We start from the raw sequence: 12,613 nt of genomic DNA on the forward strand, positions 1-12,613 counted from the left end.
TGGGGAAGATGGGAAGGGGGAAAGAAGTAACTGAGAGGAACTGAAGTTTCCTCAGACTCTTGTAGATACTGCTAGAGGCTTTGGACTATAGGGCCGTGGTGGTAAGCTGGGGGCAGTTTTGTTCCCCAGGGTACATGTAGCAACATCAGATATTTTCAGTTGTTACAACTTGGAGGGTGTTGCTACTGTCATCTAGTAAGTGAAGACCAGAATGCTGCTTCTCACAACAAAAATCGCCAAGCAGTATTAAAGGCATCCCACCTAAGGCTGCCCATGTTGAACTGTTTCTTCCTCTAAAACTTGGCTCTTTGGCCCTGAATGACTGCTGGACATCATTTTCTAGCCTCATGTCCTAGTTAGTGACTCAGCCAGGGACTTTGTCTTTCTTGGTTGGAGTCCAACCTCCCTTAGAATGAGACACAATTGTCAGTTGTATCCTAAAGCACAACCATCCTGTAACTGTCTTTTCATAGACTTGCTTGGGGAGGGTGGGGAGAGGACTCTGTTCACTTCATCTCCATTTAGGACGAGAATTATCACATTGTGCATTGTGGGTTTCAGCTGCTGGCGAGTCAGCCCATCTCATGGCGACCCAATGTACAAGATTGGACCACTGTGTTGCATACGGTTTTCATTGGAAGTCTAGCAGTTCTGCTGAAACCTGTGTAGCCTTCTAGCATCACATAAGCTTCCACTACAGACGGGCGGTGGCTGTATCTGTAGTGTGTTCGTGGGGAGCCAAGTGTGGCTCTCAGACATGGACAGTGCTAACCCTACTGCTGAACCATCATGGCCCTAAGGGAAGAGCATGACGTGTCTACCATTCACTGAGCTGCCCTCAGTCCTGCCCAGAATTGCCTTGTTGAGGGCCCACATTTAGGGGCAGATCTGCAGCTGTGAGCAGAGTCAAGTCATTGGCCCAAATGAAGAGCAAGAGTTTTAAGTTGACCACTCAGTGCTGGGCACTCTGCTGGACAATCATAGGTCCCCTGCCCCGTGGAACTTCGGGGCATTAAGTGACCTTTCTATTCCACATGTCCTCTGCTGTAAGATCACATTGTTCCTCCCAGCTTTGACTCGGAGCACAAGCTTCTCTCTGAATGTCCCCTTTTCTGTTCATCTCCCTCTCGAGTCACTGTCCTGTCGCATTCATCTCCTGAAATGGTTCCTGTGGGTGAGGTGTGGCCTTTCACATGATGCCACTGGGTTCTCCTTCCCCTCACTGCTCCTCCATACACCCCCAGACACTTCTTCAATCTCATAAATGTTACGTCTCTGGAGTTCTGCCCTTGACTTTGGCTGTTTTTCCTGTATACTGGGGTTTCTGAGCCACTTGTACCCCAAAATAGTGTGTAGGCAGCAGGCGTAGGCATTTTCCTGAAGTGGAGCTGACAGATACGAGGTCTGTATTTCATAAAAGCTGACTGTGCAACACATGCTTATCCTGTGTTCTCCTGCTTCCAGACACTACCACGTGTCTGGAGCACCCAGTGTCTCCTAACCGTAACCCAGGGCTCCAGCCGCCCCGTCTGCACCTGTGTCTCCCTGCACCTCCCCACGGCCCTCGTTGGGCTCCTTATCTCTCTCTGTGCTTGGTGCCCCTGTCTGCATCCTTCACTCTATTTGCTGGTAGAGCCAGTCTAACTGAATGAAAACTTCAGCAGAGCCCCACTCACATGGAATGATCCAGACTTCTTAGCAGATACAAAATTGTTTTTGGAAAGAAGTGAGGGATACATAAAAACAGCTGGAGTGTGGCCTGTCTGAAGAGGAGCTAGGTGGAGAAGTGGGGATCGTGAGGTGGTGGAGAGAGGAGAGGCTAACAGCGGTGGCAGCTCCAAGCTGGGGGCTCTTTACTAGTGCTTGCTGCTGGGTCTGGGAGGCGCTTGGAGAGGGGAAATACAACTGTGGATTATGTAAGCACGGCCTGTACTGGGACTGTCTGGTGCGGAACACGCACAGGTTTTCTACACAGCTGGAATGAGTGCGCTGCCCAGGCATAACTGGTCTGGCGTGGGCCCAAGTCCATGGGGTTAGGAAACTGCTATTTGAGCAGAAGCTTGTCAACTCTGCCTAATCCTTGACCCCTCCATGGGCCCTCCCCCAGAGGTCCCTCCCCTTAGTCACTGGCCTCTCTAGTCTCACTGCCCTTCCCCCACTCTCAGAAGCCCTGCCCCTCTCTACCAGTGGATGGGCTTCCTTGACCACCAGCTGTGTGTTCAGTTGATGCCAGAGCAGACGAGGAGCTAGTTTGATGGGGACAGCAGCGGCCTGAGTACTGGCCAGCACTGTGCTTCTCATCTTGGACCAAAGATAGGTCTGTAGCACTCACCCGTCCACTCCAACCAAAGGTCACAGGTTGGCACACAGAATGTTGTGTTCCTGGCTGATCTGGAAAGCAAGTAGGAGACTAGAACATGTTTGAGGGACAGAGCTGGGCCTTTGCTGCTGTTGGTGATGTTGCAGCTTCAGATTGCCCCAGGAAGGAGATAAGGGAACTACCAAAACTGCATCTACATGTGTTAAGTTCTCATGATAGTTCTTGAGGGCTATGGGAAAAAGGAAACTAGATGTGAAAAGCAGGAAGAATGGGGGCTTTGGGCTGAGTTGGGTCCCCTCTCCTGGGGCCTGTGGCCACCTTCCCCTCCCCCAAGAATTGCCACCTCCGGGCCTCGCCCTTGCTCCTCACATCTGCCCTGGCCCTGTGGTTTTCGGCCCTGGGGGTGAAAGGTCATCACTCTTGCTTCCACCTCCTAGGACCTCAGATCCAGGGTGCAATTGTCTCTCCCTAGGAACAAGCCAGGCCGAGTGCATGGTACCCTCAGGTGAAGGCCAGTCTGCCCTGTAACATCCCAGCTCTGACAGGCCCTACAGGACCCTGGCCACCTGAGCCAACCACCTCATGGAGCCGCAGGGCAAGAAGCCAGGAGAGGCCGCTGGAGCTCGAGTCACGGCCCAGCTGCTGAAGGAACGCACGGGTGAGTTCGCTCTGGACTCCATCCTGCTGTTGAAGCTGCCCGGCCTCCAGCTGGTGGACCTGGGCTGCCTGGGCAAGTGCCTGGGCCTGGAGTGGCTGGACCTGTCTGCCAATGAACTCACCCACCTTGGCCCATTGGCCGCTCTGCGCCAGCTAGCCGTCCTCAACGTCTCCCACAACCGGCTAACCGGGCTGGAGCCTCTGGCTGCCTGTGAGAGCCTGCAGAGCCTCAATGCTGCAGGCAACCTGCTGGCTGGCCCTGGTCAGCTGCAGTGTCTGAGCGGGCTTCGGGGCCTTGAGAACCTGCGGCTCCGAGACCCTCTGGCCCGGCTCAGCAACCCCCTGTGCTCCAGCCCCTCCTACCAGGCTGTAGTCCGAGAGCTGCTACCAGACCTGAAAGTCATCGACGGGGAGCGGGTGACAGGCTGTGGCAGCGACCTCTACCAGTTATGCCGAGACCTGGACAGCTCCCTGCGTCCTAGCCCCAGCCCCGGGCCCCGAGCCACTGATGCCCAGCCTTGGGTAGAGCCTGGCTACTGGGAGTCCTGGCCCGCTCCCAGCAACTCCATCCTGGAGGAGGCCTGCAGGCAGTTCCAGGCTACACTGCAGGAATGCTGGGATCTGGACCGTCAGGCTGAAGACAGCCTGGTCCAGGCTGAGCAGGCGCTGAGCCCTGCGAAAGCCCCCTCCTCCTTTGTGTTCTGAGCACCCCTGGCTGGGGTGTCCCACAGTGGATTCGGCTCTGCCTGGTTGTTCATGGACTGTTCCGAGAGGAGCTGCTCCCTCCATGCCCACCTCACCAGCCCAGAGACCACCCCTGTGGTACATCTTGAGTAGTCCCTCTGAAGCCTGGGTTCCCACTGTTTTGGCTTGAGTCCAAGGCCCATGGTGAGGAAGGTGGAGATGAGCACATGTCCTGCTCCTGCCATTCCTGGGAGGAGAATTTTATGGGAAGTGGAGTCACCTGCCTTCCAGACTTGATACTTGCTAAGGCCGCCGTACCCCACTTCTTGTCTTTGAAGCCTGCAAGCTTAACCCCATTAAACCTGATTTCTGCTCTGTTGTGTCACCAGCTGACGTTTCCTGTGGGCCCCCCTTGGGCCCCAGGTGCCTCATGGGAGTAGAGGTTCCCCTGGGCTCTTGTTTAGGCAGGACGGGAGGAGGGGAGGGAGAGGAGGGCCACGCTGGAGGGGTGTTGCAGACTGTGTAAGACTAGTCAGAGGTTTGAGGCCCTCTAAGGCTGAGTGTAACAAATGAGGCCACTGGCAGTTAATGGAAAATTGCTTTCATCTTAATATTCAGGTATATATATTAAATTAATACACTGGAGCCTTTGAAAATCCACAGATAAATGTGATATTTTCCTAAAGCCGAGACTAAAGGTTGCAAGGTTAAACCTTTCTCCAAAGGATTAACTAAAAATATCTTAGCTACTTCTCGGTTCTTTGTTCTATAGACAAAGAACCCATCCTCCCTAATCCCTTTTCCAGGTGCAGCCCATTCACCTGGGCATCTCCTGCAGAACTCTCACCTTCCCCCAACTGACCTCAGGGGCTATAGATATGTTAATTGGGCCTGAGAATCCAAGTTGCTGGCCTGGGATTCGAACCAGTGAAGTACAATGTAAAGTTACCTGAATGTCTGGAAAATTACTGAAGTTAGCTGTATCCTGTTTTAGTCCCTCCCAGCTTGGTGTGAAACGCCTCCCCTAAATAAAGCAGAGGCCCGGGCCTCCCCAGGTGTGCATTACTGGTTGGAAGGCATGGAGTAAAGATTGCGGTGCATTACGGGTTGGAAGGCATGCATTAAAGATTGCAGGGCAGTGAGTTGCTGCCTGCAGAGGCCATGATGCCTGTAGTCCCAAGCCTGCCCACCAGTGATGTATCCACCCTGGCTTTGGGGTGCCTCATTGTCTCCCTTCTTCTGTTTGTCTGTGTATTCTTTCGCTATCCCTATCGCCGCTGGATCTCCCCTCCTCGTGAACCAAAAACTCGTGACAACTATGTCGAGGTCAGACCCCGACAGAGGGGACCAGCTTTATTAGCCGGGGACGGATTGTCCTTCTGGCACAGGTAGGGAGGTGGAACTGTTATGAGGATCTCTGCATTCATCTGTGAAGTGGGGTTGAATTCTGGAGGAAAAGAGCCGGGTTTGGGTGTGACGATGCTGTCCTGGCCTGAGCCCCAGCTTTCCTCTCCTCTGCTTGCCTTTAGCAGCTTCTTCCATCCTAAATCCCAGCCTTGCCATCCTTTCTTGGATTTGTCCCCCATCTTACCTGTCCAGGGCTCAGTTGGGGGGCAGGGCCTTGAAGAAGGCAAACTGTCCTGGGAAGTAGAAGCTGTGAGGGTCCTCGCCAGCCCGTTCTACCCGAGAACACTGTTGTTCCTGGTGGCCATCGGGTTCCTGCAAGGGGAGAGTGGGCAAGAGGACTGTTGTGGGGAGGGTCCAGTCCCTTTGCAGCTCCACCACACTCGCTCCAAGGTGGGATCTGGGCCCGGTCCCCCACACAGCTTCCCAATCCTCCAACTACAGCCCAGCCCAGGGGGCTCTTACCCGAGGCACCTGTGTCTGAAGGGGGCAGTGCACCATCCGGCCCAGAACTCTGTCTTCAGAACCTAGTTTGATACAGGCCAGGCATTTCCGTTTCCGCTGGAGAGGAAAGCATGGGAAAGGTGAAGGGATAAGGAGGCAAGAGGGCCTGGGCATCCCAAGGGTGGACACTTAGGCAGACTGCCTCCACAGGGGCAGTGATGAGCACCAGAGATGCATCCCCTACCCCCAAAGGTCCCTAGGAGGTGATGGTCCAGCCCGTCAGTTTCCTGTGCAGCCTTCTAGGACAAGAAGATTTCAGAAGCTGCTACAGTTTTCAATCTACAATTTTAGAGTATGGGGGCAGATTATATGTGACAGTATGTGCACATGTGCATTATGGGTATGTGTGTGTGTGTGTACATGTGCATGTAAGGGCCAAATGCCTCCTGCTACTGCCCAGGCCTGATCGGGAACCCAGCTCTAGTAGTCCCAGCCCAGGGTCTCCCATAGCAGCCGGCTGGGCATCTCTACTTGGACACACAAAACAAGGAATTCACAGGCCTGGACCAGAGGCCAGACCAACCCCATACCATGGGCTTCTGACAGCGCTGATGGATGGTGGGCACCCCAGTTCAGGCAAAGACAGGTCCTTGAGGCATCCCAACGCTCCCTTTTGCCTACCCAGGCCTCAGGGGCCCAGTCTGAACAGCTTCTAGGGGCTCCTCCTCAGCTGCGGCCACTCTGAGAGACCGAAGCACGCACGTCCCCGTCCCACAGACGTGTTCACTGACACATGCAGATCCAGACGCCCACCAGCACACACTGTACCATACCCCATTGGGCTTCACTTTGCACTCGGGTTTCTTCCAGTCCTTCTTCCGACAGGTTGTCTGCTGGAGCTTAAACTCCAACCTCACAAAGATCCCTGCTGGGAATGGCTGCAGAAGGGACAGGAAAAATAGAGGCCAGCAGCCAGCTGGGTGGTCACAGCCACAGCTGACCCGGGCTGCCCAGTGAAACTGCACATCTGCTTAGAGCCTCTTGTAGCCGCCTCCCAAGAATGTTCTGGTCCAGGGATGAGGCCTTAACCCCACACTTTCCCTCTTCCCAGGCTGTCCCACTACCGTTTCTGTGGCCCTGTCCATGCTGGTCTCCCTGAAGGCCCACTGCACAGGCGGGTGCTGGTGGAATTCGGCCAGGGCCACCTGCAGGCCAACACGCTGGACCTCGGAGAGCTGGGCCAGAGCAGGACCCAATGCGCCCAAGCATAGGGCGAATGTGATCATTAGCCACCTCATTGCTGGCCCTGCAAAAGGGGTGAATCCTCAGCCCTCTAGGCCCGCATTGCCCGGGGTTCTGCCACGGGAACTGCCTGGCAGAGCCTGAAAAAGATGGAGCAACTGCAGGATGGCCTTGTCCACTCAATTGCCACGAGGGGGCTGGTCTCCCGAATCCCTCTGGTCCAGTCACAAGCCTGCGTTTCCCTCTCCTGAGTAGAGGGATTCATCACGGCAAAGCCCGTTTCCCATGAGCTCAACCCTTTCTCCTCTCGTCGGGCCCACGCTGGCTCCCACCTGGACTCTTGGCAGAGCACGCGTTCCCTCCCGCCTTGTTCCCATTCCCCCGCCCCCCACGCGCACTGCAAACAGAGGGGAGGGGAGGGGCAGGGTTATCCAGAGAAACTGGCTGCAGATGGAATATTTGGGAGAGGACGTAAACACCCGGGAGGAGCCCAGTAGAAGACTGGGGGCGTGAAGACACTTAACTCTCCCGGCGCCGGGGCAACCCGAGCCCCCCAGCCCAGTCCCAGCTCCCAGGCCTTGGGTCTTGTCTTGGCCCAGCCGGATCCTAGTGCCCTAGCGTGGGGGTCCTGCTTTGGCCCAGCCCCAGGCTTCCCTACTGATGGCGGATGTCTTCCCACCCTAGCCTTTTTCCTCCCTGCTGCCCTTTCCCAGGCCTTCCGTCGCCCACCCCTTCGCCATCCCCCAACCTCCCCCGCGTCCCGTCGCCTAAGAGTTAGGATTGCCTGCGGGGTTGACCCTCCCTGGGAGCCTATACCCGCGGTCTTAGGACCAAAAAGCCACAGATGCGGCCACTGAGATTCTGGAGAACAGCACGGGGCTCTCGAATAGTTTGTAAGTTCGTACCCAGTACAGACCCTGTCTCCTCGCTTTCTCGTCGTCTTTTGGGGTCCTGTCCTTCAGTCCAGAAGTCCCGACTGCCAGAGGTCTAGGCCTCCGCCCCCCAGCGGGCTCCTCCCTCCCCTGAGGTCTGCTTCCCAGAAAGACGCCCGCCCCAGCTCCCCTTCCCCCATCCCCCCTCCCCACCTCACCCCACTTCACCCCTGTCCCTAGGCCCGCCCCAGCCTAAGGAGCCCAAGGATTTCGTTCTGTCCCCCTTCCCAACCCTAACACCCCCCACCCCGCCTCTTCGCTGCCCTGCCATCCCAAGGTCTCTGGGTTGACCCTCTGCCCAAATCTTTGGTCACTGGCTCAGGTCAGGAAATCCCTCCCAGGGATTCTGATCAATCCTCTCCCAGCTTCCCACCCTGCAGCTACTGAGAAGGAACGATTGTTTTCTGGTAAGACCACCAGCAAGTAAGATTTCTGTCCAAACTTGATCCCAGAGGCTAGTTTTCGATCTTAGTCCCTCTGGTTCCAGCCTCATTGATGGCAGGAAAGACACTAGAGTCTCCATTTGGAATATTCGGAATCTTTAGCTTAGAGAACTGTGTGGCAGTGAGTGGGGTGTCTAAGAAAATCATGTCTGATTTTGTTGGCTCAGCTCTGGGGTACACTTGAGCCAATATAAACAATATCTCTGAGCAATTGCAACAAGCTTTATTTAGCTCTAGATAATGTCATCATCTGAATAGCTCATCTCCTTTAACTTACTGAATCTTTCTGAACTTCTGTCTATTGTCTGTAAAATGGGAACAATAAACCCTACAATCGGGCTGCGAACTTTAAGGTCAGTGGTTCGAAACTACCAGCCGCTCCGCGGGAGAAAGATGAGGCTTTCTACTCCCGTAAGGATTTACACCCTCGGAAACCCTGTACAGGGTCGCTATGGGTCGACTCCGACTCGAAGGCACTTAACAACAACAACAACAACAAATGAGAAAATAAATGAAAAGTCACTCACTGGTCCAGTGTTTGGCACTGTTGTTGTTAAGTCCTATAGAGTCAGTTCAGACTCATAGCAACCCAGCATAGGGTTTCTGAGGAGCTGCTGGTGAATTTGAACTGCTAACCTTGTGGTTCAAACTGACATGTGGTCCTGTGCTTATCTTACAGCGCCACACCAAGATTTCCTTAAGCTGAGAAAAAGGATGTTGTCCTCATTCATCTGAAGTTTTAGGTGGCGTAAGAGTGACAAAATGCGAACATAACAAAAACCCATCACAGCTCCTGTGCTGGTTCATTTTATGTGTCAACTCGGCTCGGCTGGGGTTCCCAAGTATTTGGTCAAACACTAGTCTAGTTACATTATGAGCGGGGCTGCTAACCGCAGGGTCGGTAGTTCAGATCTACCAGTTACTCATAGGAAGTAAGATGAGACTTTCTGCTCACATCAAGAATTACAGCCTCGGAAACCCTGTGCAGGGTCGCTAAGAGTCAGAACTGACTCCTTGGCACATCTCCACCACATGTGATTAGATGGGGTAGAGCAAATGACCTTCCATATGATAAAACCCAATCCAGCTCATAGTGGCCCTACTGGACAGAATACTGCTCCATAGAGTTTCCAAGGTTATAATCTTTCCCCAAGCAGCAGCCGGTGGGTTCAGACTGCCGACCTATCAGCTGATGTAATTATCTAACATCTACTGTTGTATTTTGTTCAACATAATGTCTTCAAACTCCATCTATACTGTCGCATGTATCAAGACTTCATTTACTCTACTGTATGCGCAGTGTTCCAGTGTGGTGTTGATCCAGTCATCTGTTAATGGGCTTTTGTGACCAGTGATATGGTGAATGTGGTTGTTGTTGTTAGGTGCCATCGAATTGGTATGGACTCATAGTGACCCTGTGCACAACAGAACAAAACACTGCCCAGTCCTGGGGCAACCTCACAGTCGTTGCTATGTTTGAACCCATTGATGCTGCCACTGTGCCAATCCATCTCATTGGGGGTATTCCTTTTTTTTTTTTACTGAACTTGATATCCTTTTCCAGTGACTGTTCCCTCCTGACAATGTGTCTGAAGTATGAGAGACGAAGTCTGGCCATCCTGGCTTCCAAGGAGCACTCTGGCTGCACTTCTTCCAACACAGATCTGTTGGTTCTTTTGGCAGTCTATGGTACTTTCAATATTCACCTCCAACACCATAACTCAAATGCATCAGTTCTTCTATGGTCTTCCTTATTCACTGTCCTGCTTGCACATGCATATGAGATTACTGAAAATACCATGGCTTGGGTCAGTTGCACCTTAGTCCTCAAGCTGACATCTTGCTTTTCAACACTTTAAAGAGGTCTTGTGCAGCAGATTTGCCCAGTGCAACATGTCGTTTGATTTCTTGACTGCTGCTTCCATGAGTGTTGATAGTTGATCCAAGAAGAATGAAGTCCTTGACAACTTCAATCTTTTCTCCATTTATATGGATGTTGTTTACAGTCCCAGTGGTGAGGATTTTCAATTTCCTTTACATTGAGGTGCAACTCATATTGAAGACTGTAGTCTTTGATCTTCATCACTATGTATTTTAAGTCCTCTTAGCTTTCAGCAAACAAGGTTGTATAATCTGCATATCGCAGGTTGTTAATGAGTCTTCCTCAAATCCTGATGCTGTGTTTTTCTTCATATAATCCAGCCTCTGGGATTATTTGTTCAGCATACAAATTGAATATGTTTGGTGACAGAATACAACCCTAATGCACACCTTTCTTAATTTTAAGCCATCCAGTGTTCTCTTGTTCTGTTCGAACAACTGCCTCTTGGTCATTGTACAGGTTCCTCAGGAGTGCAATTAAGTGTTCCGGAATATTCATACTTCACAATGTTGTCCATAGCTTTTCATGATCCACACAATTGAAAGCCTTTGTGTAGTTTCTAAAGCACAGGTAAACATCTTTCTACTATTCTCTGCTTTCAACCATCAGCAGAGATATCCCTTGTTCCACGTCCTCTTGTGAATCCGGCTTGAACCTCTGGAAATTCTCTGTCAATGTATGATTGCAGCCATTTCTGTATTACCTTTAGTAAAACTTTACTCGCATGGATTATCAATGATATTGTCTGATGATTTCCGCATTCCGTTGGGTCACCTCTCTTTGGAATGGGCACAAATATGGATCTCTTCCAATCAGTAGACCAGGTAGTTGTCTTCCAAATTTCTTTGCATAGATCAGTGAGTTTCTCTAGTTCTGCATCATTCTGTTGAAATATTTCAATTTGTATTCCATCAATTTCTGGTGCCTTGTTCTTTGCCAATGCCTTCAATGCACCTTGGACTTCTTTCTTCATGATTATTGACTCTTGATCATATGCTACCTCCTGAAATGGTTGAACATTGACCATTTCTTTTTGGTATAGTGTATTCTGTGTATTCCTTCCATCTTCTTTTGATGCTTTCTTCATCATTCAGTATTTTGCCCATAGAATCCTTCAATATTGCAGGTTGAGGTTTGAATTTTTTCTTCAGTTCCCTGAGCTTGAGAAATGCTGAGCGTGTTCTTCCCTTTTGGTTTTCTAATGCCAGCTCTTTGCACATTTTGTTATAATATTTGACGTTTTCTTCTTGAGCTGACCTTTGAATATTTCTGTTCAGCTCTTGTACCTCCTCATTTCTGCTATTTGCTTTAGCATCTCTATGCTAGAGAGCAAGTTTCAGAGTCTCTTCTGACATCTATTTTGGTCTTTTTCTTCTCTCTTGTCTTCTCAATGACCTTTTGCTTTCTTCCTGTATGATGTTCTTGATGTCATCCCACAATTCTCTGGTCTTCAGTCTTAGTGTTTAATGTATTAAGTGTGCTCTTCAGATGATCTCTAAATTCACGTGGGATATATTCCATTTCATACTTTGGCTCTAGTGGACTTGTTTTCATTTCTTCAGCTTCAGTTTGAATTTGCGTATGAGCAACTGATGGTCTGTTCCACAGTCTGCCCATGGCCTTGTTTTGGTTGATGATATGGAGCTTTTCCACCGTCTCTTTCCATAGATGTGATCAATTCCCGGCATGGTATACCATGTGGCTGTCAGATTCAAAATGGCTTGTACCTGTCCATGTCAGCTCACTAATGCCTAGGATATCAATGTTTATATGTTGCATTTCATTTTTGACAATTTCCAATTTTCTTAGATTCATAATTCCATGTTCCAATTATTAGTGGATTTTTATAACTGTTTGTCTTCATTTCGGTCCTGAGGGCTTTACTCCATTCACATCATCATGGTCAACTCTACTTTGAGGAGGCAGCTTTTCCCCAGTCACATTTTGAGTGCCTTCCAAACCGAGGGGCTCATCTTCCGGCACTATGTCTGACTCTATTCTGGCGCTCTTCATCATGTGTCAGTATTTAACAATCTGGCGCTAACAGTGTTCCACTGCTATTCATAAGGTTTTCAGTGACTAAAATTTCAGAAGTTGTCAGTCTCTCCTTCTTTCTAGTCTGTCTTTGTCTGGAAGTTCAATTGAAACCTGTCCACCATGGGTGACCCTGCTGATAATTCAAATACCTTGGGCATAGCTTCCAGAATCACAGCAAGTCACAAGCCACCAGAGCACGGCACACTGATGAGTGGTGGTTTGCAATGAATATTGGAGTACAAATCTCCTTTTCAGTCTCAGCTGTAAGTCTTTTGAGTTTTTTGAGGAAACACTTCACTGGCTCCACAACTGCTATACTGTTTTGCATTCCTACCAGCGATGGAGAAGGAGTCCAACTGCCCTGCATCCACGATGCAGAAAGCGGCTTGGCTTCTGCTGTTTGACACGGTCCCAGCGGAAAGAGAGACATCATGCAAAGCAGATGACTCTCAAAAAGCTGGTCTCTATCTTCCCTTCAAGTTAACTCTGAATTCACTTGTAAAAATATATAATATTGCCATATTCACAGCTTTTACTGTGAGCTCTACAAACCTTGGGAAAAAACAAT

At 50.7% G+C, this 12,613-nt stretch overlaps 2 protein-coding genes across 2 annotated transcripts; one reads left to right on the forward strand and one right to left on the reverse strand.

Annotated features, from left to right (window-relative positions):
- Positions 1-2,902: 2,902 nt before the first annotated feature.
- LRRC61 (leucine rich repeat containing 61) lies at positions 2,903-3,682 on the forward strand. The gene has a single exon (XM_006861211.1). The coding sequence runs from the start codon at positions 2,903-2,905 to the stop codon at positions 3,680-3,682; it is 780 nt and encodes a 259-aa protein (XP_006861273.1).
- A 1,581-nt stretch (positions 3,683-5,263) lies between these two features.
- Positions 5,264-6,807, reverse strand: RARRES2 (retinoic acid receptor responder (tazarotene induced) 2). The gene is made up of 4 exons (XM_006861212.1): positions 6,634-6,807; positions 6,343-6,447; positions 5,531-5,626; positions 5,264-5,380 (listed from the first exon to the last, which is right to left on the reverse strand). The coding sequence occupies exons 1-4, from the start codon at positions 6,805-6,807 to the stop codon at positions 5,264-5,266; spliced, it is 492 nt and encodes a 163-aa protein (XP_006861274.1).
- Between the last annotated feature and the right edge of the window lie 5,806 nt (positions 6,808-12,613).

Source organism: Chrysochloris asiatica, unplaced genomic scaffold (genome assembly GCF_000296735.1).
Source record: "Chrysochloris asiatica unplaced genomic scaffold, ChrAsi1.0 scaffold00041, whole genome shotgun sequence".
In the NCBI taxonomy this organism is placed as follows: domain Eukaryota; kingdom Metazoa; phylum Chordata; class Mammalia; order Afrosoricida; family Chrysochloridae; genus Chrysochloris; species Chrysochloris asiatica.

Bases quoted from the DNA above. Each gene is read 5' to 3' on its own strand.
- LRRC61 (XM_006861211.1), top strand. From the start codon at position 2,903: ATGGAGCCGCAGGGCAAGAAGCCAGGAGAGGCCGCTGGAGCTCGAGTC.
- RARRES2 (XM_006861212.1), bottom strand. From the start codon at position 6,807: ATGAGGTGGCTAATGATCACATTCGCCCTATGCTTGGGCGCATTGGGT. The intron at 6,448-6,633 runs GTAGTGGGACAG...TCCCTTCTGCAG, and splicing joins TGGACAGGGCCACAGAAACG to CCATTCCCAGCAGGGATCTT. The intron at 5,627-6,342 runs GTATGGTACAGT...TTTCCTCTCCAG, and splicing joins GCAAAGTGAAGCCCAATGGG to CGGAAACGGAAATGCCTGGC.